A 26,284-nucleotide genomic window follows, 5' to 3' on the forward strand; every position below is an offset into this window, starting at 1 on the left:
CCCTGTGACCTCACGACCCTTTGGCACAGCACATCCTGGAAAGTCCGAGTAGCTTCGTGTGGGCTTTGGAGGTGGAACTCCCAAGTCTGATGGCTTTCAGCATCTTTGGGCGCTAGGGAGGGAGACCTTGGAGTTCTGGGAGCCACCCCCACCTTGGAGACAGATGTTCTGCCTTCTGAGCCCTGCTCTTCACTGCCGTGCTGGGCTTTAGATGCCTAAGTCCAACTGCTCATCGGGCTTCTCCACTGATGTCCTATCTGGATAATGGCCCAACCAGCTATCCAGTTGCTGAAGTTCTGGCAACTGCTTTTGATTTCTCCGTCTCCTGCATCCAAAAGGTCAGTGGGTCCTGTGTCCCTTGAATCTACTTCCTAACCTAAGCCTTAATTTAAAAATAATTAATAGACTTTATTTTTAGTAGTTTTAGGTTTACAGAACTGAGCAGATAGTGTGGCCTTTCCACACACCCCATCTACCCCCTCAGTTTCCCCTATTAACATTCAGTATTGTGTTACATTTGTTACAATTGATGAGCCAATATTGATACAGTCCAGGGTTTACATTTCCCTCTATGGATTTTGACAAATGCATACTGTCATTTCATGCAGAATATAAGCCTTCTATTTTTCACAGCTTCACTACAACCCCCAAATTTGTTCCTGTGCCCTTTTTTCTGGCTGCAGCGCCATCACTTGCTGCTCCTAGCCCCAGAGCAGGCTGTCTGGGCTGCCCACCTCCTAGGGAAGCTCAGCACTCCTGAGCTGTCACTACCTTATGTCCCTGCTACTGCAGATGGCACGCTGTTGCCCCTGTCTGGCTGAATTTTTCGCCATTTGGGCTAGGGCTCGCTTCTCATTGGCTGGCGCCTGACACGTGATCAGCAGGCAGCCGGGGGAGCTGAAGCTAGGGGGCGCGGGTAAGGTCTGAGGGTTGCGTCTGCGCACTGCCGCTCGCTCGCTGGTTCAGGCGGCGCTTTGTTCTGATTGGTTCCGCTACTCGCTCCGCCCTCCGCGTCTGGCGTCAGTCCCTTCTGGTTCGCAAGCGGCGGCGGGCTTCGTTCCCAGGCTCTGACTGGTCCGGCGGCGGAGGCAAGCGTTCACGGGCGCTGCCTAGGCCGCGCCCCAACGCTGGTGGGAGGGAGCCGGTGGAGGTTTGCGCGGCGCCCGCCTTCTTCTCTCTGCCCAGCCCACAGGGACCTAGCACACCCTTTGCCCTCGGTGCCCTGTTCCCTTGCGGGCCCTTGAAGCTCGGCCGCCCCCAGGCGGTTGAGTTTCCTGGGCGGAGGTGGGAACTGCGGGGGGGCGGGGGGGGGAGGGAGCGGGAGGGGAAGCCACAGGCCCGAATGGCCCTTGAGGCCCAGCACTTCCTCGCCTCTGCAGCACCTTCCTCTGGGAGGGGCCGCTTCCATTCCTATGAACCGAGCCGTGGGTGGAAGGCTGATGGAGGGAAGGCAGGCTAGGCTCCCTTACCCTCTCGCCATGTGGCTGGGATATGCTGCGGGGGCGTTCCACCTCCCCCCCCCCGCCCCCCAGAGCCTATACACTGAGGTGCATAACATTGCACCTCATTGTTAAACTTCTGGAGAGCTGATTTGTAGGTAAATAGGGGCCTCACGGCCCAATTCTTGCTCTGATGTGGACTACTTGTAACAACCTCACCTTTTATCTCATCTCCCCTCTGCTCTGTCAGCCATGCAGCAGATCTGACCACGTCAGCCCTGTGGTCACCCCTCAGGACCAAGTGTACACTGCACTCATTAACAGGTTTAGCAAGGTCCCAGCAGATCTGGTCCTTGCCTAATGCAGGATAATGGGATTTTGAATTCTCTGGGAACAATAGAACTGAGGCTAGTTAAGGCCTTAAATGCCAAACAAGTGTCCTAAAAGCTAGGGCTAATTACTTGAGGTTTTAAAGCAGTGGCTGGATGGGGCATTGCCTCAGCATTTCTGGAATCAGAAAAGGACTGAGGAGAGCATTTGAAAGTAGGGGCTGAGGTGAGTTCATCAGCTTCCTGGGGGCTTGAACCCTCTGCTAGGCTCTGTTGGATAGTTGAGGGGCTTTTAGGGATCACTCAGGGCTCGGATGGAGAAAAGGGGGGAAGGTGTGTTGGAGTTTGCTGATGAGGAGCATGGGTTCCTGACACAGGAGCAGTTTCAGGGGTGGGGGCACCCTTGCTGCAGGAGGGGGCAGGAGAGGCTCCCTCACCTGTCTTGCTGAAGGATCCGAACAGTTGGTACAGCTGAGACCTGCTGCTGGAGGCGCAGGTCCTGGGACTGCTGGGATTTGGCCAGCTCCCCAGCCTCCAGCCCCAGCCTCATGGACACATAACATCCTAGAGAAGGCCCTTGGTACTGGGGGAGGGGGGGTGGGCAGCAAGCTGAGGAGGTATGTTTTCCCCTTCTGGGTAAGAGAATTGCTTATAGTTGAAAGGCAGGAAGTACCTGCACCCCTGCCCCGCCCCCCCAAAGGGCTGCAGGTCTAGGTCACATGTGCTCACACGTGTACAGAGCCTGACTTTGATATCCCTGCACACAAAGGCCTGGACCCCTCGCACTAGTGCCTACAAACCAGCCTCCCTGAGCACAAGCCTCACTCCTCTCCCACCATCTATATCCCAGGGATTTCCCTCCCACCCAACTGAAGACAGTGGTATAGTCCTGCTTGTCACCTGCCACCTGCTCCTGCCTTCCCCGTTTGCTGGAGGAAAGCTGTTGCCCTGTGGCTTTGAGTTGCTAGAGAGGGGTGCAGGGAAACTACAGTACCCCTGGATAAGGGGGGGACAGGCTTACCCTCAGGCTTGCTCTGAAGGGGCAGGGGGAAGGCTGTACCCCCACCCCCAAGCCTAGGACAGGACAGGTGCAAGCTGCAGGGGAAAGGAGACAGAGTCTCTTCCGGCAGCAGGAAGTGGTAACCACCTATGGGGAAACAAGGCTTGTTCCTCCCTATGGGGTGGAGCAAAAGGGGAACCTTAGCTGAGCACTGCTGTCCCCCTCAGAGGGGGGCTGGAGGGAACAACGGCTGAGGTTCTATCCTCTGGTGCTGACCTTCCTTCCCAGCCCACCCTGGGAACGTTGCACCCGGTTCTCCAGGCTCCTTGCACTTATCCCTTAGGGCTGTGACTTGGGAAGGGTGGGCTCCATCTTAAAACCCTAAGGTTCTGGGGGAAGCTGGTGACTCAAGGAAGTCCAGGGCCTGGAGCAGCTCCTAGCATTGAGGGCCAGTGGCCATGCTGTGAAGAGTGCTGTATGGTGGTGGTGGCCAGGCAGCCTTTTAGAGGTGGCGGGTCAGCAGCCAGAGGGTGCCAGCTTGCTGGGCACTTTGGGGCTCTCACACTGGCCCTGGCTGCTTGGCAGGAGAGCTCTGGGCACAAGGCGGCCCAGGTGTGGCCTAGCGCCCAGCGGGAGGGGTGGCAAGGCCCCAGCTCAGTGGGACCCCTTCCCCCAGGCATCCTTCGAGGGCATTGCCAGGCCGGGGGTCGCCCCGCCCCGGGGCTGCGCTGGGGGCGGAGCTGGGCGGGGCTGGTGCAGGGTGCTGGCTGCGGAGCCCCAGGAACCCTGTGTAGTAGCAGCAGGGCTCGACGGCGCCGCTGCCCGGGCTGCCATGGCCGCGCACGGGAAGCTGCGCCGGGAGCGGGGGCTACAGGCCGAGTATGAGACGCAAATAAAAGGTGAGAGGGCGCTGGGCTCTTCCGGTCGGGTTCCCTGCGGGGACCCAAGGCTGTAGGGGAGCCCCAAAAGTCCCGTTGCTGGCCCAGGGCCCAGTATCCTGCCCCAGTGACCTCAGGGGATGGTGAAGGAGGGAGCCTGAGCCCCCTGACTGTCACCCCTTCCTTCCCCTTCCATCCCCCTTTTCCTCCTCCATCACTCTCTTTCTTTGGTTTCTGCCCTCTTGAGTTCTCCCTGCACTTCACCCAAGTAGAAGAGAATGGGGCCTCTGGGTGCACCAAGGTGACCCCCCAGAAAGTGGCATTCTAGCCAGAATGAAATCGAACACTTTGTCTTTGCTGAGGGGGGCCGGTAAGGAAGTCCGAGCGCCTAGGTGGATGTATTAGTGATGGCTTTGTCCTTAAACCACTTCAGTCCCTGTCGTCCAGCCCCTTTGCCTTCCCTTGGGCACTGAGGTGGCTCAGAGCTAGGGCCACTGTCTCTGGATCAAGCGGGCACAGTGAGTCTTGTCCTGAGAGATTCATCAGGGCCAGCCTCACAGCCTTCTGAAGAGTAGACCTCTTTGGGCGCCCGATAAACACGCTGTGCAAATCACATGCAAATCAGCTTTGCAAATTTTTAGTCGACAACTTCTGTGGTTTTATTTAGGGGTTTTATTTAGGGTGTGGTGACTCCTGCAAAGGGAAGAGGGTAGCATCCAAAAGCACCGGCAGTTTGGGGGTCATAAAATTTCTCAGTGTCTTTAGTTGTGCGACCCCCAGATATCATTCTCCATCGTTCTGTTTGCCCATGGGAGAAACTGAAGCTCAGAGGAGCCGTGACTTGCACGCAGTCACATGGCACTACAGCTCCTAGGAGGTCCAATGAAATGACCCCTGAAGTTTCTTCCAACACAGAGATGCAGGCTGCAACATAATTATCAATGCAAGCCATTGATACTAAAATATGCCCGAGTCCTCCCCACCTTAGAGAGGCGGCCTTCCACCCAGAGCCAGCGTGAGGCAATGGTGAGGGTGAGCCAGCTCGCCTAGCCTCACCTTCATCATTTTGAAGATGAAGGGAATGCTTCTCATCCTGCTTCCTCAAAATGCCACGAGGTGGGCTGAAGGACTTTGGAAACTCTTCAGTCAGCAAATATGGGTCAGTTAATTGACACGGAAAAATTGGGAGTCTGAGTGAGGCTGTCTTTCAGGTGTTCCTTATCTGCTCTGGCCCTCCGATGATTTTAGCTTCTGTTCCCTGCCCCCCACCCCCATCACCGACAAAAGAAACTTCCTACCAGGCTAGAAAACAGGATCACTGTTTTGGCACCCTAAATTCTGACAGGTCAGCAGAGTCGTGGTCGGGAGGCCATCTTCTCTTCTGCTTTGCTTGTCAGCAGAAGTGAGACCTAGGCCTTGCTCACAGGAAGTGCTGGTGGGGCCCAAGCACAGTGGATTCCATCCTTCCTTATGACAGATGTTTTCTATGCATCTATTCTGTTTCTTTTGCTGAGTAAAAGAGAACCAGTCGCTTCCGTCCTTACAGCTCAGAGACATCTAGTAAATAAGGCATCACACAATTTTTTTATTATTTTTTAAAAATATATTTTATTGATTTTTTTACAGAGAGGAAGAGAGAGGGATAGAGAGTTAGAAACATCAATGGGAGAGAAACATCGATCAGCTGCCTCCTGCTCACCTCCCACTGGGGATGTGCCCACAACCAAGGTACATGGCCTCACATAATTTTTTTAAAATATATTTTATTGATTTTTTACAGAGAGGAAGGGCGAAGAGATAGAGAGTTAGAAACATCGATGAGAGAGAAACATCGATCAGCTGCCTCCTGCACACTCCCCACTGGGGATGCGCCCACAACCAAGGCACATGCCCCTGACCGAATCAAACCTGGTACCCTTTAATCTGCAGGCTGACACTCCATCCACTGAGCCAAACTGGCCAGGGCAATTATTTTTATTTTAAAATATTTTCATTTCAGAGAGGGAGAGGGAGAGAGAGAGAGAGAAACACCAATGATGAGAGAGAATCATTAATTGGTTGCCTCCTGCACACCCCACACTGGGGATCAAGCCTGCAACCCGGGCATGTGCCCTGACCAGGAATTGAATCGTGACCTCCTGGTTCATAGGTTGATGCTCAACCATTGAGCAACACTGGATGGGTGACATCACACAGTTTTAATTATGACTCTGACCACTATAAAGGGAAAGCCCGGATGTCTAGAAAGGGGGTGGGAAGAGGGCCAGTCCTAGTTTGGGGAGAGGTCAGGGAAGGGTTCTCTGATGCATGCATCTGAGCTGAGATCTGAGAGGTGGACAGAGATAGAGCCTCGAGGCTGGGACCAAGCACCAGGTCTTGGTGTTTAGAGAGCGCTCATTCCCAAGTCTCCTACTTGACACCAGCCAGTGCGCATGTCTGGATCCTGATCCAGGCAAGGCTGCCCTGAAGAATAAATGAAACAGTGTGGCAGACTGGTCCATTCAGAACTGTCATTGTCCCCAGGGAGCTGTTGCTCTGGGAAGGCGGGGCAGATGCCAGAGGAAGGTGAGGTGAGGTTTGAGGTCTCAGACGTTTCTCGCAATGAAATGAAATTTACTTTTATTCACAAATGTTACCCCAAATCAATGAAGGCACTCCACCTGGCCTGTGGAGCTGAGAGTCAGCCACTGGAGCCCGGCCTCAGATGATAGAAAGACCCTCTCTTGCTTGCCTCTGCCTTGGTCTGCATTGATTTCACTGTCAGGAAGTTGCCCCTCACCACCAACCCCTGCCTTCCCCAGGCTTCCATTTACCCAGCTTGACCCCTCGGTGGAAAAAAGAGCACGTTTTCACTAATTTTATTTTATTTATTTTTAATTATATTTTTTATTGATTTCAGAGAGGAAGGGAGAGGGAGAGAGAGAGGTAGAAACATCAATGATGAGAGAGAATCATTGATCGGCTGCCTCCTGCACGCCCCACACTGGGGATCGAGCCCGCAACCCGGGCATGTGCCCTGACCGGGAATTGAACCGGGACCTCCTGGTTCATAGGTTGACACAACCTCTGAGCCATGCTGGCCGGGCATCTTTTCAGTAATTTTAGTGAAAGTGTGCGGACTGTGGCCCCTGTGCCCATCACTGAGCCAATGGTGGGGGTGAAGGGGTCGAGGGACTAGTTATGCATGCAGCCACATCTGGGGCACCTGGAGTCAGGGAGAGGGACCCAGGGGCTGGGAATAGGAAGGGGTGTTCCACAAAGGGGGATCAGAGTTGGAGATGGGGGCGCCCAGCAGGCAGGACCCACTGAGGCTGCTCCACACGCCACACCCCTGGGAAGTCACTGGCGGCACAGAAATCCAAATGGTACCGGGACTGGACTGTTCACAGTGGGGTCCTCTCAAAGAGCCAGCCCAGTCCTGCCCTTCACCAATCCTCGCAGGTTGGCTCCCTGGACCGAGCCCTTATTGTCTTTTGCCTGGACTGGTGCAGTAGCGGCCAACTGGGCTGGGCGCTTCCCTCTGGCATCTGACCTCTTCCTGGGCTCCCCACGGCAGCCCAAGGGGGCTGTGGCTGCCCTTTCCCTTGGCCTCAGCCGGGAGTCCCCTGGCCTAGGCTCTCCGTGCCCCCACTGGCCTCTCAGACTCCCTCACTTCCCCTGGCATCGCTGACCAGCCACACTGGCTCCAACCACCTTCACTGTTCCCTCTGCCTGACTGCTCTTCCCCCGGCTGTCCCCACGGCTCCTCCCTTGCTTCCTTTAGTTCTCGGCTCCAGTGTCACTTGTTCCTGACCACCCTCCTCTAAAAGAACCCTTCCCAGCCCCCTGCTCCGGTCTGTTCACTAGCTGTCTGTTCCCCATTCCCATCTCAGCTCCATGAGGGCAGGCGCTTGGTCAGCCCTCTCTGCGGCCAGAACGCTCCTGGCACAAACTGGGTATGTAGTCAACTTTCTGCGGAATGAAGAAAGCAGTTAATGTCCCTCCCGAGGCACATGGACAGAGATTAGTAAGTGGGTGACCTGCTTGCCAGAAGCCAGGACAGTGACTTATTTACCCAGGAGCCCCAGTTCGCACCTGGGCACGCGGTGGGTGGCAAAAGTGTTTGCAGCCGTTGCTTCAGCTCGTCATTCAGGCGGTTCTTGGCTGTAGGTCTGTGTGGGGAAAGCAGCGTTGCTTAATCAAGCCAGTGATAAGGTGTCAAAAGCCAGCAGAGTGGGGGCCCCGGGTGTGGCTCTATCTGCAGGGAGGTGGGACTGGGGGTGTCCTGGGGTGGGTGATCAGGAGTAGGAACTGGGGACAGAAGACAGGCCAGCTTCCTCACCCCCTTCACTTGTCAGCTCTGACCAACCCCCCCCCCCCCCCCCGGCTGTTGGCCTTGGCCATGAGGCTGCCTTGGCCACAAGTTCACTGCAGATTTGGCAGAGCGCCACAGCCACCATGCTGTGCAGCCCCGTGTGTCTGCTTTTGTAGGGAGGCTGTTTTGCCTGGGGTCCTGGGCATCTAAGGGGCAGGAAGTGGCAGGGGAAGCAATTCTGGGGCTTTCCAGAAACCGGGGAGTTATGGGAAGCCTAAGTGAATGGCGCCTGGCTGGGACAGGGCAAGATGGAGCTAGGGCAGCTTTGTGTTCTCACCATCACATCTGGCTCCTGGATCTGCCATGCTCCCTCTCACCCCTGGCCCTTTGCATGGCTCTCCCCTCTCCCTGAAATAGCCTTCCTGTTCCTCTTCAACCAGTTGGGCCTTGCTGGTTCCCTTTAGCCTCAGCCCAGAGGTCCCTCCCTTCAGGACTGATCTGAGCCCAGCTGGACGTCTGAACCTGGAACTTCTCCCTGGGGGCCTCCTTCTTCCCCTCCTGCCCCAACCATCGCCCTCAGGGCAGACAGGCAGACAGGACAGCCTGCTGCCCAGGCCTGAGCCACTGTTTCCCCACAGAGATGCGCTCGCAGCTGAGTGAGCAATTGCGCTGCCTGGAGCTGCAAGGGGAGCTGCGGCGGGAGCTGCTGCAGGAGCTGTCGGAGTTCATGCGGCGCAGGGCCGAGGTGGAGCTAGAGTACTCCCGGGGCCTGGACAAGCTGGCCGAGCGCTTCTCCAGCCGAGGAGGCCGCCTGGGGGGCAGCAGCCGCGAGTATCAAAGCTTCCGGTAGGTCCTGATTGGCAGGATGGCCGTGCCCAGGCTCAAGCCCTGCTCCCAGTCTGAGTGCCCCTCTGTCCCCAGGAAGGAGCCGACCCTCCTCTCATCCTTGCACTGCTGGGCCGTGTTGCTGCAGCAGACTCGGCAGCAGAGCCGGGACAGCGCGGCCCTCAGCGAGGTGCTGGCCGGGCCACTGGTCCAGCGCTTGAGTCACATTGCGGAGGATGTAGGGCGCATAGTCAAGAAGGTAAGGCCCATGCCCTGGCTGGTTTTGCTCAGTGGATAGAGCATCTGCGTTCGGACGAAGGGTTTAAGGGCACATGCCCAGGTTGTGGGTTCGATCTCCAGTGGGGGGTGTGCAGGAGGCAGCTGATCTATGATTCTATATCATCATTGATGTTTCTATCTCTCCCTCTCCTTTCCTCTCTGAAATCAATAAAAATATAAAAATAAATTAATTAATTAAAAAAAAAAAAGAAAGAAGGTAAGGCCCATGCCCTGGCTGGTTTGGCTCAGTGGATAGAGCATCTGCGTTCAGACGAAGGGTTCAAGGGCACGTGCCTGGGTTGCAGGCTCGATCCCAGTGTGGGGCGTGCAGGAGGCAGCCGATCAATGATTCTCATCATTGATGTTTCTCTCGCTCTCTCTCCCTTACTCTCTGAAATCAATACAAATACATTTTTTTAAAAAAATATATTTTATTGATTTTTTACAGAGAGGAAGGGAGAGAGTTAGAGAGTTAGAAACATCGATGAGAGAGAAACATCGATCAGCTGCCTCCTGCACATCTCCTACTGGGGATATGCCCGCAACCCAGGTACATGCCCTTGGCCGGAATCGAACCTGGGACCTTTCAGTCCGCAGGCCGACGCTCTATCCACTGAGCCAAACCGGTTTCGGCTACAAATACATTTTTTTAAAAAAAGAAGGTAAGGCCCTGACCCTGGGTCTAGGAGGTGTGAATGGCCTCAGGATCTATCAAGGGCAGCCTGTGGGTACGCAATACAGAGGCATCAGGGCTGGGAGGGCTAAGGGACCAAATGGGTGTCAGGCTGGGGGGAGCCTTGAGTGCCCAGCTGAGGTGCGGTGACCATCCCAGGACAGCGGTGGGTGCCGCCCTGGGGCAGTGATTCTGTCACGTTTCCCCTCCTCCCCAGAGTAAGGATCTGGAGCAGCAGCTGCAGGAAGAGCTCCTGGAGGTGGTGTCTGAGCTTCAGACGGTGAGGATGCCAATCAGAGGGAGGCTCTCATATTACATCCCCACCCCCACCCCCACCCCCGCCGGCCCAAGGAGGCGGATCGGGTGTCCAGGAGAGCCCTACGTTTCAAGGACTGCAAGCATGGCCCTTTCTCCCTGCTCTGGGCACAGGCTGGGTGGGCTAGGAGCTCATATGGGATTGCCTTACTCTCAGGTCTGAGTCACTGAGCGTTTGGGAGGAGGACGGGGAGGGCTGGCTGTGGCCTTGGCCTTCAACAGGGCTGCCTGGCCTTGGGCCCCCGTACAGGCCAAGAAGACATACCAGGTGTATCACACGGAGAGCATGAATGCCGAGGCCAAGCTCCGGGAAGCTGAGCGGCAGGAGGAGAAGCGGGCTGGCCGTAGTGCTGCTCCTGCCACGGCCACCACCCCCACTGAGGCAGGGCCCCTGCGCAAGACCTCTGTCAAGAAGGGATCACGAGTGGTAGAAAAGGTGGGCCTGGAGGCCATGGGTCAGTTTCAAGGCTGTGGCTCCTGGCCTTTGTCCCTTTGAGCCCCTGGCCCTGACTGGGGCCTGCTAGAAGGTGGTGGGGGGAAGGTAGGGCTGCGGAGGGGAGAGCCACAGACCTCTGGCAGGGCTGTAAGAGGAGGGCCTGGGCTGTCTGCCCCCCAGCTCATCAGGGGCGAAGAGAACTCTGGTGCTTCCAAGCCCAGGGGCCTTTCCACTCATCCTCCCTGCCTCCTGCAGTGCCATGAGGTTTCAGAGGCGCAAGGAGACATGGAGAGTGGGTGCTGGGGTGTTGTGCAGGGATAAGGAGCATTTGAAGAGAGGATGGAGAGGTTGAGGGTGGCAGGAATATCAGAATGTAGAGGTACCAAGCTGGGAAGAGCTGAGGTGGAGCTGGGGTTGCCAGCCCGAGGCTGCAGGGTTTGTGCACAATCAGGAGGGGTGGCTGAGCACGTCGGGGTTTCTGGCCATGCTGTTGAGGGTCCTGTGGGTCTTCGGCTGTAGCTGTCCACGTGGAGGGGGTAGGGAGGGGGAAAGAGTGTGAGGGATGGCCGGGTAGATGACCCTGCTGTACTTGCGTGGTCCTGAGCAGCGTCAGGCCAAGTTCTTGGAGCACAAACTGAAGTGCACGAAGGCGCGCAACGAGTACCTGCTCAGCCTGGCCAGTGTCAACGCCGCAGTCAGCAACTACTACTTGTATGACGTCTTGGACCTCATGGACGTAAGTGCAAGGTGGACAGGCGCGGGAGCTGGTGCCCAGTGCCCTGGGGCCCGCCCGAGCCGTATCCTTGCTTTCTCCCTAGTGCTGTGACACAGGGTTCCACTTGGCCCTGGGGCAGGTGCTCCGGAGTTACACGGCTGCCGAGAGCCGCACCCAAGCCTCCCAGATGCAGGGCCTGGGCAGCCTGGAGGAGGCGGTGGAGGCCCTAGATCCTCCAGGGGACAAGGCCAAGGTGCTGGAGGTGCACTCGGTCGCCTTCTGCCCCCCGCAGCGTTTTGACTACCAGCCCCATGAGGGGGATGAGGTGAGAGTCACCGCCCCTGCCCCTTAATGCCCCCAGCATCGACGCCAAGGGCTTTGCGTTCTCTGCCCTTCAGGTAAGTCAATGAATTTCACCTTGCTAAGGGGTTGAAACTCGAATGTAGCTCATTTCTTGGACCCTCATTCAATGGCCTTGAGGCAAATGACATCTCCATGCTTGCATTTGAAGCAAACAAATTTCTGTGGTTCATTGCAGTTCACTCAGCGAATGAGCACCCACCTACCCCAACGGCAAACACAGCAAAAATATCACTAGTGTGGACACCAGGTGGTAGGTGGGCTTATGGCTATCCATATAGTTGTCTTCCAATTGTTCTGTATGTTTTAGACATTTCATAACAGACTTGGAGGGAAATAAACCATACAAGCAGTAAAATATAGCTAGGCATTGTTTTTTAAAATATGTTTTTATTGATTTCAGAGAGGAAGGGAGAGGGAGAGAGAGATAGAACCATCAATGATGAGAGAGAATCATTGATCAGCTGCCCCCTGCATGCCCTCCTCACTGGGGATGGAGCCCGAAACCTGGGCATGTGCCCTGACTGGGAATGGAACCTGGGACCCTTCAGTCCGCAGGCCGACGGTCTATCCACTGAGCCAAACCAGCTAGGGCTAGGCATGGAGCCCAGTGTGGGATGTGCAGGGGGATGGAGCCCACAATCCAGGCATGTGCCTTGACCTGGAATCAAACTGTGATCTCCTGGTTCATAGGCCAACGTTCAACCACTGAGCCACGCCAGCCAGGCAGTAGGCATCTTTTTACTTGTCTCTGCACTATTTTTTTCCTTTACCAGTTTATCCTAATGGGCATTGCGCATGGACTGGGATTGCATGGAGCTTTCAGTTATTTTATCTGTCTTTTGACCAAAATAATGGTTGAAAAAGTCAAAGATGCCGGGCCGGCGTGGCTCAATGGTTGAGCAGCAACCTATGAACCAGGAGGTCACGGTTCAATTCCCGGTCAGGGCCCATGCCCAGGTTGCAGGCTTGATCCCCAGTGTGGGGCGTGTGGGAGGCAGCTGATCAGTGATTCTCTCTCATCATTGATGTTTCTCTCTCCCTCTCCTTTGCTCTCTCTGAAATCATTAAAAGTATATTTTTTAAAAAAAGAAAGAAAAAGTCAAAGGTTACTCCAGGCTTCCAGTGGCATACAGCCATTCTTGACCTCACCCTTTCTGTTCTTGATTCCTACTCCCCCAAAATAGCCACTTCCCCGTCTTCTAGCTGCTGCTTCTGGGCCTTCCGTCTGCGTGTTCAGATCATGCAGTGGCTGCTAGTTGCTTTTCAACTTTCCATAGGCTCCGCTGACTTCCTTCCATGCACGACCAGGGCTCAGCCCCACCATATCCCTGTAATAGTCCTCTCACCTTGTCCACCGTGCCACGCCATCTCTGCGCTCGCTCTTATTTTTACTTTTTAAAATATATTTCTATTGATTTCAGAGCGAGGAAGGGAGGGGGAGAGAGAGAGACAGAACCATCAGTGATGATAGAGAGTCATTGATCGGCTGCCTCCTGCATGCCTGAAACTAACATAAAAATAATATTGACTGTCAACTGTAATTGAAAAATAAAATAAAATGAGACTTCTTGTAATTAAACGTTGGACCTCATGGGTTAATTCTCTAATTTCCTTATCTATGCTCTTTCCTATTTCCACATCTCTATGCCTTTTAATTCTGCTTTCTGAGAGATTTCTTCAACGACCTCTTCCAACCCCTTGTTGAATTTTTTAAAAAGTGTACTTTCATACTTTTGTTTCTAAGAGTTCTGTTTTGTTTTCCAAATTCCTGTTTAAAATAATCCTTTGTTCTTGTTTCACGAATACAGTATCTTCTCAGATCTTTCTGCAATGTTTATTTTTGTTTGCTTGACAATTTTCTCTGTTCCTTGCATTTTCTTCCAGTATTTTTTTTTAAATATATTTTATTGATTTTTTACAGAGAGGAAGGGAGAAGGATAGAGAGTCAGAAACATCAATGAGAGAAACATCGATGAGCTGCCTCCTGCACACTCCCCATTGGGGATGTGCCCCCAACCAAGGCACATGCCCTTGACTGGAATCGAACCCGGGACCCCCCAGTCCGCATGCCAGCACTCCATCCACTGAGCCAAACTGGCCAGAGCTTCTTTCAGTATTTTTAAAAATTTGTTTTAAAAAACAAATTGATCTGTCTTCCATTTTAGAGTTTCCCTGAAATGGCTGACTTGGCTATCAGTTCATATTTAAGAGGAGGCACAGAGAGGGGAATTAAATACATGATGTGGTCCAGCCGCCGTGGCTCAGTGGTTGAGCGTCCACCTATGAACCAGGAGGTCACGGTTCGATTCCCGATCAGGGCACATGCCCGGGTTGTGGGCTCCATGCCCAGTTCGGGGGGGGGGCATGAAGGGGGCAGCCAATCTATGATTCTCTCTCATTATTACTGTTTCTATCCCTCTCTCCCTCTCCTTTCCTCTCTGAAATCATTTTTTTAAAAATGTGATGTGTGTGAGCAGAGCTGGTCAACAGTGCCCTTCCCCACAGGGTGGCTGGGCAGGGACTCACATCAGTGCAGCGAGGGATACCCACACCTTGGGGAACCGAGAAGGTGCATCTCAGTAAGAGGTTGCTAGGAAAAACTAGGACTTGGCCTAGATGGGGGGAGGGGAGTTGGGAGAGAGGCTTGACTCTGGCTTGGATGTTGACAGGAAGCAGGGGTAACTCTGAGTGTGTGTCTTAATAAGTCTTATCTAGCCCTACCCGGTTTGATTCAGTAGATAGAACATTGGCCCTTGGACCGAAGGGTTGTGGGTTCGATTCCGGTCAAGGGCACGTACCTTGGTTGCAGGCTCCGGGTGGGGCATGTGTGGGAAGCAACCAATTGATGTGTCTCTCTCACATTGATGTTTCTCTCTGTGTCTCTCCCTCTCCCTTCCACTCTTTAAAAAAATCAACAGAAAAATATCCTTAGGTGAGATTAACAACAACAAAAAAAGTCTTACCTGGAAGTCAGGGTGAGCGATGAAGGGAGGCTAAAGCTGTCTTCGGTGAGGAAGCAGCAGTCACTCAGGAGCTGGGACAGAGGAAAGTTTGCTTATATTTGTGGCTTGGACAGCGTTTTTGTTTGTGTGCAGACATGATTACAAGGTGGTCATGCTTTTGTCTTCACCCCTCATGGTCACAGAGGGGCCTTGTCTGATGCTGATGCTCTCTGACATTCCGTATGGTCAGTGGGACAGCACCAAGACCCAGCTGTGAGTGCCCGGCCAGCTCCAGATGGCGGCGGCTGCCTTGGTCTTTCTCATCAGTAGGGTGTTTCGTCACCTTCAGCTGTGACTGGTGTCCCTGAGTCCAGCATTCCTCTGATTTATCCTTTCCCGAGAGTAAATCTCTAGCTTTCTGCTAATAGTGTGGGTTTTGAGAGGGTGGGTCTTCTAACCTCAGTGCTCCCTATGGCCTTGATAGTCTTTTAAAAAGTATTTATTTGTTAAATTTATTAGGGTGACATTGGTCAATAGGAACGTATAGGTTTCATGTGTGGGTTTCTATGTTACAAGATCTGTATATTGCACTGTGTGCCCACCACCCAAAGTCAAACCTTCTCCTGTCACCTTATATTAGGACCCCCATCTCCCCCCATTCCCTTCCCTCTGGCAACCACCACACTGCTGTTTGTGTTCACCAGTTTCAGTTTTATATCCCACATATGAGTAAAATCATATGGTTCTTAGCTTTTCCTGACTGACTTATTTCACTTAGCATAATGTTCTCAAGGTCCATCCCTGTTGTTGCAAATGGCACTATTTCATCCTTTTTATGGCTGAGTAGTATTCCACCTAACCGGTTTGGCTCAGTGGATAGAGCGTCAGCCTGCGGACTGAAAGGTCCCAGGTTCGATTCTGGTCAAGGGCATATACCTTGGTTGTGGTCACATCCCCAGTTGGGGGTGTGCAGGAGGCAGCTGATCAATGTTTCTCTCTCATTGATGTTTCTAACTCTCTATCCCTCTCCCTTCCTCTCTGTAAAAAATCAATAAAATATATTTTTTTAAAAATTGTGTATATGTACCACAGCTTCTTTATCCAGTCCTCTATCGAGGGACACTTTGGTTGTCTCCATGTCTTGGCCACCGTGAATAATGCTGCAGTGAACATAGAGGTGTATATATCTTTGCAAATACATGATTTCGAGTTTTTGGGGTCTATCCCCAGGAGAGGGATTGCTGGGTCATATGGTAGCTCTATTCTTAATTGTTTGAGGAATCAGCAGACTGCTTTCCACAGTGGTTGTACCAGTCTACCTTCCCACCAGCAGTGGATGAGGGTTCCCTTTTCTCCACAGCCTCTCCAACACTTGTCATTTGCTTGTCTTGTTGATAATGGCCACTCTAACAGGTGGGAGGTGGTAGCTCATTGTACTTTTGATTTGCATTTCCCTCATTGCCTGTGAGGTTGAACATCTTTTCATATATCTATTGGCTGTTTGTATGTCTTCTTGGGAGAGGTCTATTTTCAGGTCCTCTGCCCGCTTTTTGATTGAGTTGTTTGTTTATTTGGTGTTGAGTTTAATGAGTCCTTTATATATTTTGGAAACTAAACCTTTGTTGGAGCTACTGTTTACAAATATCATCTCCCATCTTGTTGGCTGCCTCTTTGTTTTGTTGTCTGTTTTTCTTGCTGTGCAGAAGCTTTTCAGTTTGATATAATCCCATTCATTTATTTTTGCCTTTACTTCCCTTGGAGTCAAGTTCATAAAATGTTCTCTACGACCAAGATTCATAAGTTTGGTATCTATATTTTCTTTTATGTAACATTGTTTCAGATATTATATTTAGGTCTTTGGTCCATTTTGAATTAATTTTTGACCATGGGGACAAGCTGTAATCCAGTTTCATTCATTTGCATGTGGCTTTTCAGTTTTTCTAGCACCATTTATTGAAGAGACTACCTTTACTCCATTGTGTGTTTCTGGCTCCTTTGTTGAAAATTATGTCCATATACATGTGGTTTTAAAAAATACATATTTTTTATTGATTTCAGAGAGGAAGGGAGAGGGAGACAGAAACACCAATGATGAGAGAGAATCATTGATCGGCTGCCTGCACGCCCCACACTGGGGATCACACCCACAACCCAGGCATGGGCCCTGATGGGGAATCAAACCGTGACCTCTGGGTTCTTAGATCGATGCTCAACCATTGAGCCATGCCAGTAGGGCATACACGTGGTTTTATAGCTTGGCTCTCTATCCTGTTCCATTGATCTGTGTGTCTTTTTTCTGCCAATACCATGCTGTTTGGATTATCATAGCTCTGTAGTATAATTTGAAGACAGGTAGCATGATATCTCTAGCTTTGTTTTTTTTCCTCAGGATTGCTTTGGCTATTCTGGGTCCTTTGTTGTTCCATACAGATCTGATGCTTTCTCATTCTATTTCTTTAAAAAATGACATTGGGATTTTGATGGGGATTGCATTAAATCTGTGTATTGCTTTGGTTAATATAGCCATTTTAACTATGTTGATTCTTCCAATCCATGAGCATGGAATATTTTCCCATTTTGTTATGTCTTTTTCGATCTCTTTTAATAAAGCTTTGTAATTTTCAGTATATAGGTCTTTCATGTTCTTTGTTAAGTTTTTTTCCTGGGTATTTTATTCTTTTGGTTGCAATTGCAAAATAAATTGTTTTGGGGGGCGGTTATTTTTTTGTGGTTTTTTTCCTAAATATATGTTTATTGATTTCAGAGAGTAAGGGAGAAGGATAGAGAGATAAAAACATCAATGATGAGAGAGAACCATTGATTGGCTGCCCCCTGCATGAGCCTGCAACCCAGGCATGTGCCTTTGATCAGAATTGAACCCAGGACCCTTCAGTCCGCAGGCTAACGCTCTATCCACTGAGCCAAACCGGCTAGGGCAGGAATTGTTTTCTTTTTCTTCATTTCTTTTTCTGAAATTTTGTTGTTAGTATACAGGAAGGCGATGGATTTTTGCATATTGATTCTGTATCCTGCAACTTGACTGTATTTGTTTATTGTTTCTAATAGTTTTTTTTGGTGGAGATTATTTTTTATCATTGTGGTAAAATATACATAAGATATACCATTTTTGAAGTGTACGGTTCAGTGGCATTAAGCACATGAACCACGACCACCATCCACTTCCAGGACTTTTTCATCTTCCCAAATTGAAACTCTGTTCCCATTAGACACTTAACCCTGCATTCCCCTCCCCCAGCCCCTGGCACCCACTAATCTCCTTTCTGTCTCTATGGAGTTGCTTCTTCTGGACATTTTATGTAAATAGACTCAGGGAATATACGGCCTTTGTGTCTGGCTTCTTTCACTCAATAGAATGTCTTCAAGGTTCACCCACCTTGTAGCAGGGATCAGCCAGGACTTCATTCATTTTCGTGCCTGAATAACATTCTATTTAGCGTGGATGCGCCACACTTGCTGATCCATTCATCAGCTGTTGGGCACTGGGGTTGCTGCTGCCTTTGGGCTGTTATGAGTGTGCAGCCATGAGCATCCATGCGCAAGTCTGGGCATGCTCCTTTCTCTTGGGGCGGCGCCCTTGCTATTGTTCGGATGCAGATGTACAAAGCGTCAAGGCCTGCTGGTCCTGTACATGAGGCAGTGGAATGTGCTCAGTTCCCTCGTGCCCCGCAGACCTCAGTGCCCGCCCCTGCCCCCACTCCCACGTCTGAGCTCTCTGTCTTCAGGCTCGGCCTCAGTTCCCTGACGCTGCCCTTTGCAGGTGGCTGAGATCCAGGTGGAGGTGGAGCTGCGGGACGAGATTCTGCCCAGAGCCCAGAATATCCAGAGCCGCCTGGACCGACAAACCATAGAGACAGAGGAGGTATGAGTGGCCCGGCCTGGCGTGGGGGATAGGGTCTTGGAGACGCGGAACCAGATGGCCATAACCTCCCTTCCTCTTCTGGATTCTTTTTAAAAAAAATGTTTGTTTGTTTTAAAATATATTTTATTGATTTTTTACAGAGAGGAAGGGAGAGAGATAGAGAGTTAGAAACATCGATGAGAGAGAAACATCGATCAGCCGCCTCCTGCACATTTCCTACTGGGGATGTGCCCGCACCCAAGGTACATGCCCTTGACCGGAATCGAACCCGGGATCCTTCAGTCCGCAGGCTGATGCTCCATCCACTGAGCCACACCGGTTTCGGCTAAAAAAATATGTTTTATAGCCCTAGTTGGTTTGGCTCAGTGGATAGAGCATCGGCCTGTGGACCAAAGTGTCTCAGGTTTGATTCCAGTCAAGGGCATGTACCTTGGTTGCAGGCCTCTCCCCGGCCTGGGTCAGGGCTTGTGCAGGAGGCAACCAATCGATGTTTTCCTCTCACATTGATGTTTCTCTCTGTCTTTCCCTTTCTTTTCCACTCTCTCTAAAAATCAGTGGAAAAATATCCTCGGGTGAGGATTAAAAAATACATACATATATATTTTTTAAATTGATTTCAGAGAGAAGAAGGGAGAGGGAGAGAGGGTTAGAAGCATCAATGATGTGTGAGAATCATTGATTGGCTGCCTCCTGCACACCCCACACAAGGGATCAAGCCCACAACCCAGGCATGTGCCCTGACCAGGAATTGAACCATCACCTCCTGGTTCATAGGTCGATGCTCAACCACTGAGCCAGACTGGCCGGGCCAGAGTTGGATTCTTGTCCCTTGCCTGTCCCCCATTTCTTCCTGCCCTGTCTCCTCCCCAGGTGAACAAGACGCTGAAGGCCACACTGCAGGCCCTGCTGGAAGTGGTGGCATTGGAAGATGGGGACATGCTTGACTCCTTCCAGGCCTGTCCCTCCACTGAGTCCCTCAAGTCCACCAGCTCGGACCCAGGTGCTCGGCAGGCGGGCCGGAGGCGGGGCCAACAGCAGGAGACCGAGACCTTCTACATCACGGTGGGAAGAGCCGGGCTGGGGGGCAGGGGTGGGGTACAGGGAGGGCCCAGAGCTGGGACTAAAACTGCAGGTTCTTTTGGGGGCTTCCCAGAAACTCCAGGAGTACCTGAGTGGGCGGAGCATCCTTGCCAAGCTGCAGGCCAAGCACGAGAAACTGCAGGAGGCCATTCAGCGAGGTGGGCCCCACTCCCGGCCCCCTTAGTCTCTTTCACGCCACCCCTAGGGTCAGGAGCAGCACCTGCCCTTGGCACCCCACCCACCCATGCTCCTCTCTGCCCAGAGAGGTTGCTTGACGTGAAGGAAATAATCCAGCCAGGTTCCTGGCCTCTATTGCACCCTTGGCCCTGCTACTGCCCTTGGCCTTCAGGCCACACCTTCCTCTCTGCAGTGCCTTGAGGACCTCCTGGCCCGAGAGGCACACCAACACTTTCTGTTCCCCAGGTGACAAGGAGGAGCAGGAGGCGCCTTGGTGAGTCCTTCATGAGGGGCTGGTTGGTTTCAAGGAGCTGGGGTTCTGCAGGGGTCAAGCTGTGATGGCCCCACCTCCCTTGTCCTTGGGGCACAGCTCTGCTGCGCAATCCTCTGTGGCCTCAATTTCCCACTTTGCCCAGGGGGTTCTGGAGTAACTCCCACGCTCCAGGGCCCTGCTTGGTTGGGCTGGGGGGTGGGGCATCCTATTCTCCATGCCCGAAACCCTCAGAGCCAGCTCCCATTCATCACAGCGCCCAGTACACACAGAGAAAATTCCAGAAGAGCCGCCACCCCCGCCCCAGCTCCCAGTATCATCATAAACTCTTCGGGGGAGACATGGAGAAGTTTATCCAGGTACTTGCTTTGCCTCACGATCCTACTAAATGCAGGCCCTTGCCCGGCCAGTGTGGCTCAGTGGTTGAGTGTTGACCTATGAACCAGGAGATCACGGTTCGATTCCCAGTCAGGGCACATGCCCGGGTTGTAGGCTCAATCCCTAGTATGGGGCATGCAGGAGGCAACTGATCAGTGAGTCTCCCTCATTATTGATGTTTCTGCCTCTCTCTCCCTTCCTCTTTGAAATCAATAAAAATATGTGTAAAAATAAATAAATGCAGGCCTGCATTCTGGTCTCTCTCTGGCCCTGGACCATTTCTGTGGCCTGGCTGCCTTTGACCCCAGTGTCCTTTGTTGCCACACCCTTGTCAGCCCACCTTCCTGGGTGGGCCTTTACGGGGCCTCCACTGGTGGAGGGGACCGTCCTTAGCTAGTAACACGCATCCACAGAAAGTAGCGGCTATTATTTTTCATGCTGTGATTATGTATGTAAACATTCCAAATAGAGTCGACAGACTATTTCAATGAACAAATTCAAGTTTTGCAATGCTACTTGATTAGAGGTCAACATACAGAATTGGATTACATTTTCACGCGCCAGCAATAGTTAGCAAGGAAAATATAAGGCTCTCCCCAAAATGGCAACAGGGACATCAGACACCTGGGAGCCGATCTTGCATGCAGCTTGCCAGGCCCTGTGGCCAGCAACCATAATACATTGTTAAGAGAAGACAAGTTGGCCCTAGCCGATTTGGCTCAGTGGATAGAGCATTGGCCTGCGGACCAAAGGGTCCCAGGTTTGATTCCGGTCAAGGGCACATACCTTGGTTGCAGGCTCCTCCCTGGCCCAGGCTCTGGTTGGGGCTCATGCAGGAGGCAGCCAATCGATGTGTTTCTCTCACATCGATGTTTCTCTCTGTCTTGCCTTCTCTCTCCCACTCTCCCTAAAAATCAATGACCCCGCCCGCCGCACACAGAGCACAGACTAGTCAAAGATAGATACTAAAGTAATAGGTTATGTAAGTTATGCATTCTAAATTGGGTATTTGTAAATAGCGCCAGGTAGGCCTTCTACCAGTAGTACTCCAAGAGTTACGGCAGCAAAGGGATTTAGAAAGAACATTTTTTTTTGCACAGTTAATTTACCATGTCAGGTTGTTGTAAATGGTAATGTATACAGATTTTCTGTTCCAACATTCCATTGTAAACTTCTTGTTAAGACTGTTAAGTTTTTATTGCTTTCATATGGAATGCAATTGCAAAACTAAAAAGAACCTTTAACTGGAAAAAAAATCAATGGAAAAATATCCTCGGGTGAGGATTAACAACAACAAAACAACAACAACAAAAAAAGAGAGGACAAGGTGGGATGTGCCGTGTCCAGAGAGATGTGAACACCCTCTCTGTCCCCAGAGCTCAGGCCAGCCCGTGCCCCTGGTGGTGGAGAGCTGTGTCCGCTTCATTAACCTCAACGGTAAGCCTGGCACCTGGCACCCATCTGGGGGGTGGGGGAGGCCTCGGTGCCCACCAGCCCTTTGTTCTCCCACAGGCCTGCAGCACGAGGGCATCTTCCGGGTGTCGGGCGCCCAGCTGCGTATCTCAGAGATCCGTGATGCTTTTGAGAGAGGTGGGGACAGGAAGCGTGAGGTGGGGTAGGGTGGGAGGCTGGCCAGACCGGCTGTGCTCAGCCTCCTGCACCCTGTGTTGTCCTCAGGGGAGGACCCCCTGGTGGAAGGCTGCTCGGCCTGCGACCTGGACTCGGTGGCAGGGGTCCTGAAGCTCTACTTTCGGAGCCTGGATCCCCCGCTCTTCCCCCCGGACCTATTCCTGGAGCTTCTGGCTTCTGCGGGTGAGGCCAGGGCCCGAGGCCGGCGGGGTGGCCAGGGCTGGTCCCCAGTGGCCCGTGGCCGCACTCACGGGCTTCTCTCTTCTTGGGGTGGTGGCCTCGATCACAGAGCTGGAGGCCATGGAGGAGCGGGTGGAGCTGGTGAGCCGCCTTCTGACACAGCTGCCGGGCCCAGTGCTGGTGGTGCTGCGCTACCTCTTCACCTTCCTCAGCCAGTGAGTGCTTCTCGGGGGGCCAGGGGGGCTGCCCAGGGGGTGCAGGGGACACAGGGCAGGGAGTTCCCTGCTTGTGACCCGCGTGTGCCCCCAGCCTGGCCCAGTATAGCGATGAGAACATGATGGACCCTTACAACCTGGCCGTGTGCTTTGGGCCGACGCTGCTGCCCGTGCCCCCTGGGCAGGACCCCGTGGCCTTGCAGGGCCAGGTGAACCAGCTGGTGCAGACGCTCATTGTGCAGCCCGCACGGGTTTTCCCACCCCTCACCCTGCTGCCGGGCCCTGTCTATGAGAAGTGCATGGCACCGCCTTCCGCCAGCTGCCTGGGGTACGCTCTTTGTGTTGCTGGGGGATGGGGTTCGGGGGGCGGTCCAGTGGAACCCCCTAAATGCTCATCGTCCTTGCTCTACTCTGGGCCTCAGGGACACCCAGGTTGAGGGACTGGCAGGCGAGAACGAGCCGGAGCTGGAAGCTGGGACCCCAGCCCAGGAGGATGGTGAGGGTATCTGGAAGGAGGACCCCACCCTGGCCCTGCCCTGGGTGCCCCCCCCACTCAGACCCCTTCTTCTCCCCAGTCCTGGAGGGCGTCGTGGAGGCGGTGGCCTGCTTTTCCTACACGGGCCGCACGGCCAAGGAGCTGACCTTTCAGCGTGGGGACGTGCTGCGGCTGCACGAGCGGGCCTCGGACGACTGGTGGCGGGGCGAGTATGCTGGCACCTGCGGGCTCATTCCGCACAAGTACATCACGCTGCCTGAGGGGTAAGTGAGTGCCCCATGCTGTCCAGAGACTCTCCACAGCTGCCCTTCCCCCAGGTACTGGCCCTTTCCTACCCCAAGTCTCAGAGTCTGGAGGCTTTTTTATTTTTTTTTAACTTTTTAAAAATATATTTTATTGCTTTTTTACAGAGAGGAAGGGAGAGGGATAGAGAGTCAGAAACATCGATGAGATAGAAACATCGATCAGCTGCCTCCTGCACACCCCCTACTGGGGATGTGCCTGCAACCAAGGTACATGCCCTTGACCGGAATTGAACCTGGGACCTTTCACTCTGCAGGCTGACGCTCTATCCACTGAGCCAAACCGGTTAGGGCTGGAGGCTTTTTTTAAAAAAATATTTTTAAAAATTGATTTCAGAGAGGAAGGAAGAGGGAGAGATAGAAACATCAATAATGAGAGAGAATTATTGATAGGCTGCCTCCTGCATGCCCCACACTGGGGATCAAGCTCACAACCTGGGCATGTGCCCTGACTGGAAATTGAACCATGACCTCATGGTTCATAGGTCAGTGCTCAACCACTGAGCCACGCTGGCTGGGCAGCCTGTAGGCTTTCTGTGTGCCCTTCTGAGCACTTCTTGCTGCCACTGAGGGCACAAAACCTGCTGGCCCCCAGCAACGTAAACAGGCCATCTTTCTGACCCCAGAGCAGAGAAGCACGCTATGGGCCCAGAGCTGCAGGCTGGGGAGCTGCTGAGCAGTGCGGAGGGCCTCCCGGCTGTGGAGGTCACCCAGCGGTGAGCAAGGGGAGTTTGGCCCCTCGGGAAGACCCTTCTGGTGGCCTCACTGCCTGCCCCCACCTGAGCACTGCTCTGGGGGCCAAGCCTGTCCCAGGCAGCAGGCAATGGGCCGGGCTGGAGGGGGATGGGGTCAGGTTTTGGGCACCTGGAGAGAAGCCCAGTGGGGGGAGAGTTGTCTGGGTGAGGGATGCCACAGGAGGACAGAATGGACCCGCTGGGCCAGCCTCACTGTCTTTCTCTTGGCCACACCCTGGGATGGGAGGAGTCACTGGCAGGTTGTGGAGACTTCCCACGGCCCCACCTGGCTCACTGTCTGTGCCCTGCAGGCCAGAACTATGTACCCCATCCGGGGGCTCTTTTGGGCACAGACGGCACTGTTTGGTCCCAACCTCCCCAGATCGACATGTGGAGATGGATAAGGTGAGTGGGGGACGGCTGAGCGGCAGGTGGGGGATATCTCTCTGGGGGGGGGAGGGTGCCTTGCCTCCCCTTATGAACCAAATTCTTCCCTCCTGAGGGTGGAGTCTGTCCTTCCTGACCTCAGACAGGCTGGCTGAGCCCATCCCAGAGAGGGGCAGGCCAGTGAGGGGAAGGATGGGCCCAGGGGCAAGGACAGGGGACACAGAGGCTCATGCATTTGGGCTTCATGGTTCTTTTTTAAAAATATTTTTTTATTGATTTCAGAGAGGAAAGGAGAGGGAGAGAGAGAAACATTAATGATGAGAGAGAATCATCGATCAGCTCCCTCCTGCACGCCCCCCACTGGGGATCGAGCCCGCAACCCAGGCATGTGCTATGACTGGGAATCGAACCGTGACCTCCTGGTTCATAGGCCGATGCTCAACCACTGAGCTACGCTGGCCGGGCCACCCTCTCCACATTTCTCATATGGTTGGTTCTTCAGTGGGAAGTGACGAGTGGTTTGGGAGAGGGGCTACCGGGCAGGCTTCAAGGCTGGAATCTAGAGCCAGGCTGGGTGGCAGGTGGTGACATGGCAGGAGCTTGGTGGACCAGGGAGGACGAAAGGGACAGATGGCAAAGAGGTCGGAGGGGGTGGCTGGCTATGGAGCTGGGCAGGACAGTGGTTCTCTCAGGGGGCAAGAGGAGGTGCTGGGCATGGCCCTGGCAAGGGGTGCAGCCTGGTGAGCCCCGGCTTCCTGCTCTGTCTAGTGGACCCAGCGCACCCACCCGATGGGTGCTCACTGCTCCCAGCTGAGACAGGCCCTGAGATCAGACTGGGCCCAAGGAGAGAGCTTGAGAGTAGGCTGTGTCGGGTGTGGCCCAGTGGCCAGGCTGAGAGCCGGGAGACAGGGGGCTGAGTTGGACCACCAGGTGGTGGGGCGGGGCTGGGTAGCTGAGAGATTCCAGGGGAGGCCGTCAGCAGGTGGGGCCCAGCGGGGTACAGCTGGATGCTGATTTGGGAGCTCCTGCATGCTGGGAGATCTCAGGCCGGGAGAGAGTGGGCATGAGAAGGAGAAGGGGGCAGTCAGGGCCCAGCCAGAGGCTCCCACACTCGAGGCTGGGTTGAAGATTGATGTCCCCAAAGGAGGTGGTGACAGCCACACCAAAAGTGGCAGGAGGAAAACTGGGCAAGGGAGGAGGGACAGGTTGGTGGCAGATGACTTTGGTTTGGGAGTGGGGGGTTCCGGTGGAGGCTTGGGCAGCAGGGGGTAGGAGGGCCTCACTCCTGTGGTCACCGTGTTGTCAACACACTGCCCCGGGGGTGGGGGGAGTGGCAGGGCAGTGAGGGACATTCCTACCAGATGCCCTCCCTCTCACCTCTGCCAGGCTGTGGCGCAGACCATGGACTCCGTCTTTAAGGAGCTCTTGGGAAAGACTACCATCCGCCAGGGCCTGGGGCCAGCATCCACCAACTCTCCCAGCCCCGGGCCCCGCAGCCCGAAGCTTCTAGGCTGTGGCCGCCTGGGCAAGAACAAAGGCTTCTCCCGCAGCCCTGGGGCGCCGGCCTCACCCTCATCCTCATCATCCCAACCCCCGGGCCTGGACTCACCCCTCAAGCCACACTGAGGTGCTGCTGGCTCCTCAGCACACCCCCCCCTCACCCTAAGGGTTGCCAGCAAGACCCTCCTCCCTCCCCAGGCCCTTTGCTTCTCCCTGGCCCTGTCCAGCAAGCACAGAGCACCTGCTCTTGACCCTTTGCGGAAAGAAGGACACGGCTGCCCAACCGAGCCCCTGCCTGCCCCAGCCCTGGCTTAGGCCCCTTTGGGACGCAGCCAGTGGAGGCTGGGGGCAGTCCCTCCCCAGCTTGCCTGTGAGGGCTCATCAGTGGCTGTTGGGTGGTGGGTGCCCTTGCTCAGATGAGCAGGCCTGCCAGTGCCCAGGCCCTTCTCTGCTTCAACCGAGGGCACAAGACTGGCGGGGGTTGGCAGGCCTGGCAGCCATTCATAAAGACTTGAGCATTGACTCCCCTACGTGAGCCAGGTCTCTTGTTTTGGGGGACTGGGCACG

General features: G+C 53.7%; 1 protein-coding gene across 3 annotated transcripts; it reads left to right on the forward strand.

Annotated features, from left to right (window-relative positions):
* On the forward strand, window positions 1-26,244 carry ARHGAP4 (Rho GTPase activating protein 4). 3 transcript variants are annotated; one of them, XM_059679852.1, is made up of 22 exons: window positions 1-338; window positions 8,579-8,786; window positions 8,862-9,024; window positions 9,935-9,997; window positions 10,283-10,468; window positions 11,076-11,204; window positions 11,287-11,508; window positions 18,267-18,368; window positions 19,239-19,430; window positions 19,522-19,606; window positions 19,872-19,899; window positions 20,153-20,255; window positions 21,651-21,711; window positions 21,787-21,864; window positions 21,952-22,086; window positions 22,193-22,298; window positions 22,393-22,626; window positions 22,721-22,794; window positions 22,874-23,057; window positions 23,723-23,812; window positions 24,142-24,235; window positions 25,604-26,244. In XM_059679852.1, exons 2-22 carry the CDS (start codon window positions 8,581-8,583, stop codon window positions 25,841-25,843), a joined length of 2,775 nt encoding a protein of 924 aa, XP_059535835.1. In that variant the 5' UTR covers window positions 1-338; window positions 8,579-8,580; the 3' UTR covers window positions 25,844-26,244. The 3 variants fall into 3 exon arrangements, with proteins under 3 accessions (XP_059535835.1, XP_059535836.1, XP_059535834.1); XM_059679851.1 differs by lacking the exon at window positions 1-338 and adding an exon at window positions 2,391-3,667; XM_059679853.1 differs by lacking the exons at window positions 1-338; window positions 22,393-22,626 and adding an exon at window positions 2,389-3,667.
* Window positions 26,245-26,284: the final 40 nt, after the last annotated feature.

This window comes from Myotis daubentonii, chromosome X (assembly GCF_963259705.1).
Source record: "Myotis daubentonii chromosome X, mMyoDau2.1, whole genome shotgun sequence".
In the NCBI taxonomy this organism is placed as follows: domain Eukaryota; kingdom Metazoa; phylum Chordata; class Mammalia; order Chiroptera; family Vespertilionidae; genus Myotis; species Myotis daubentonii.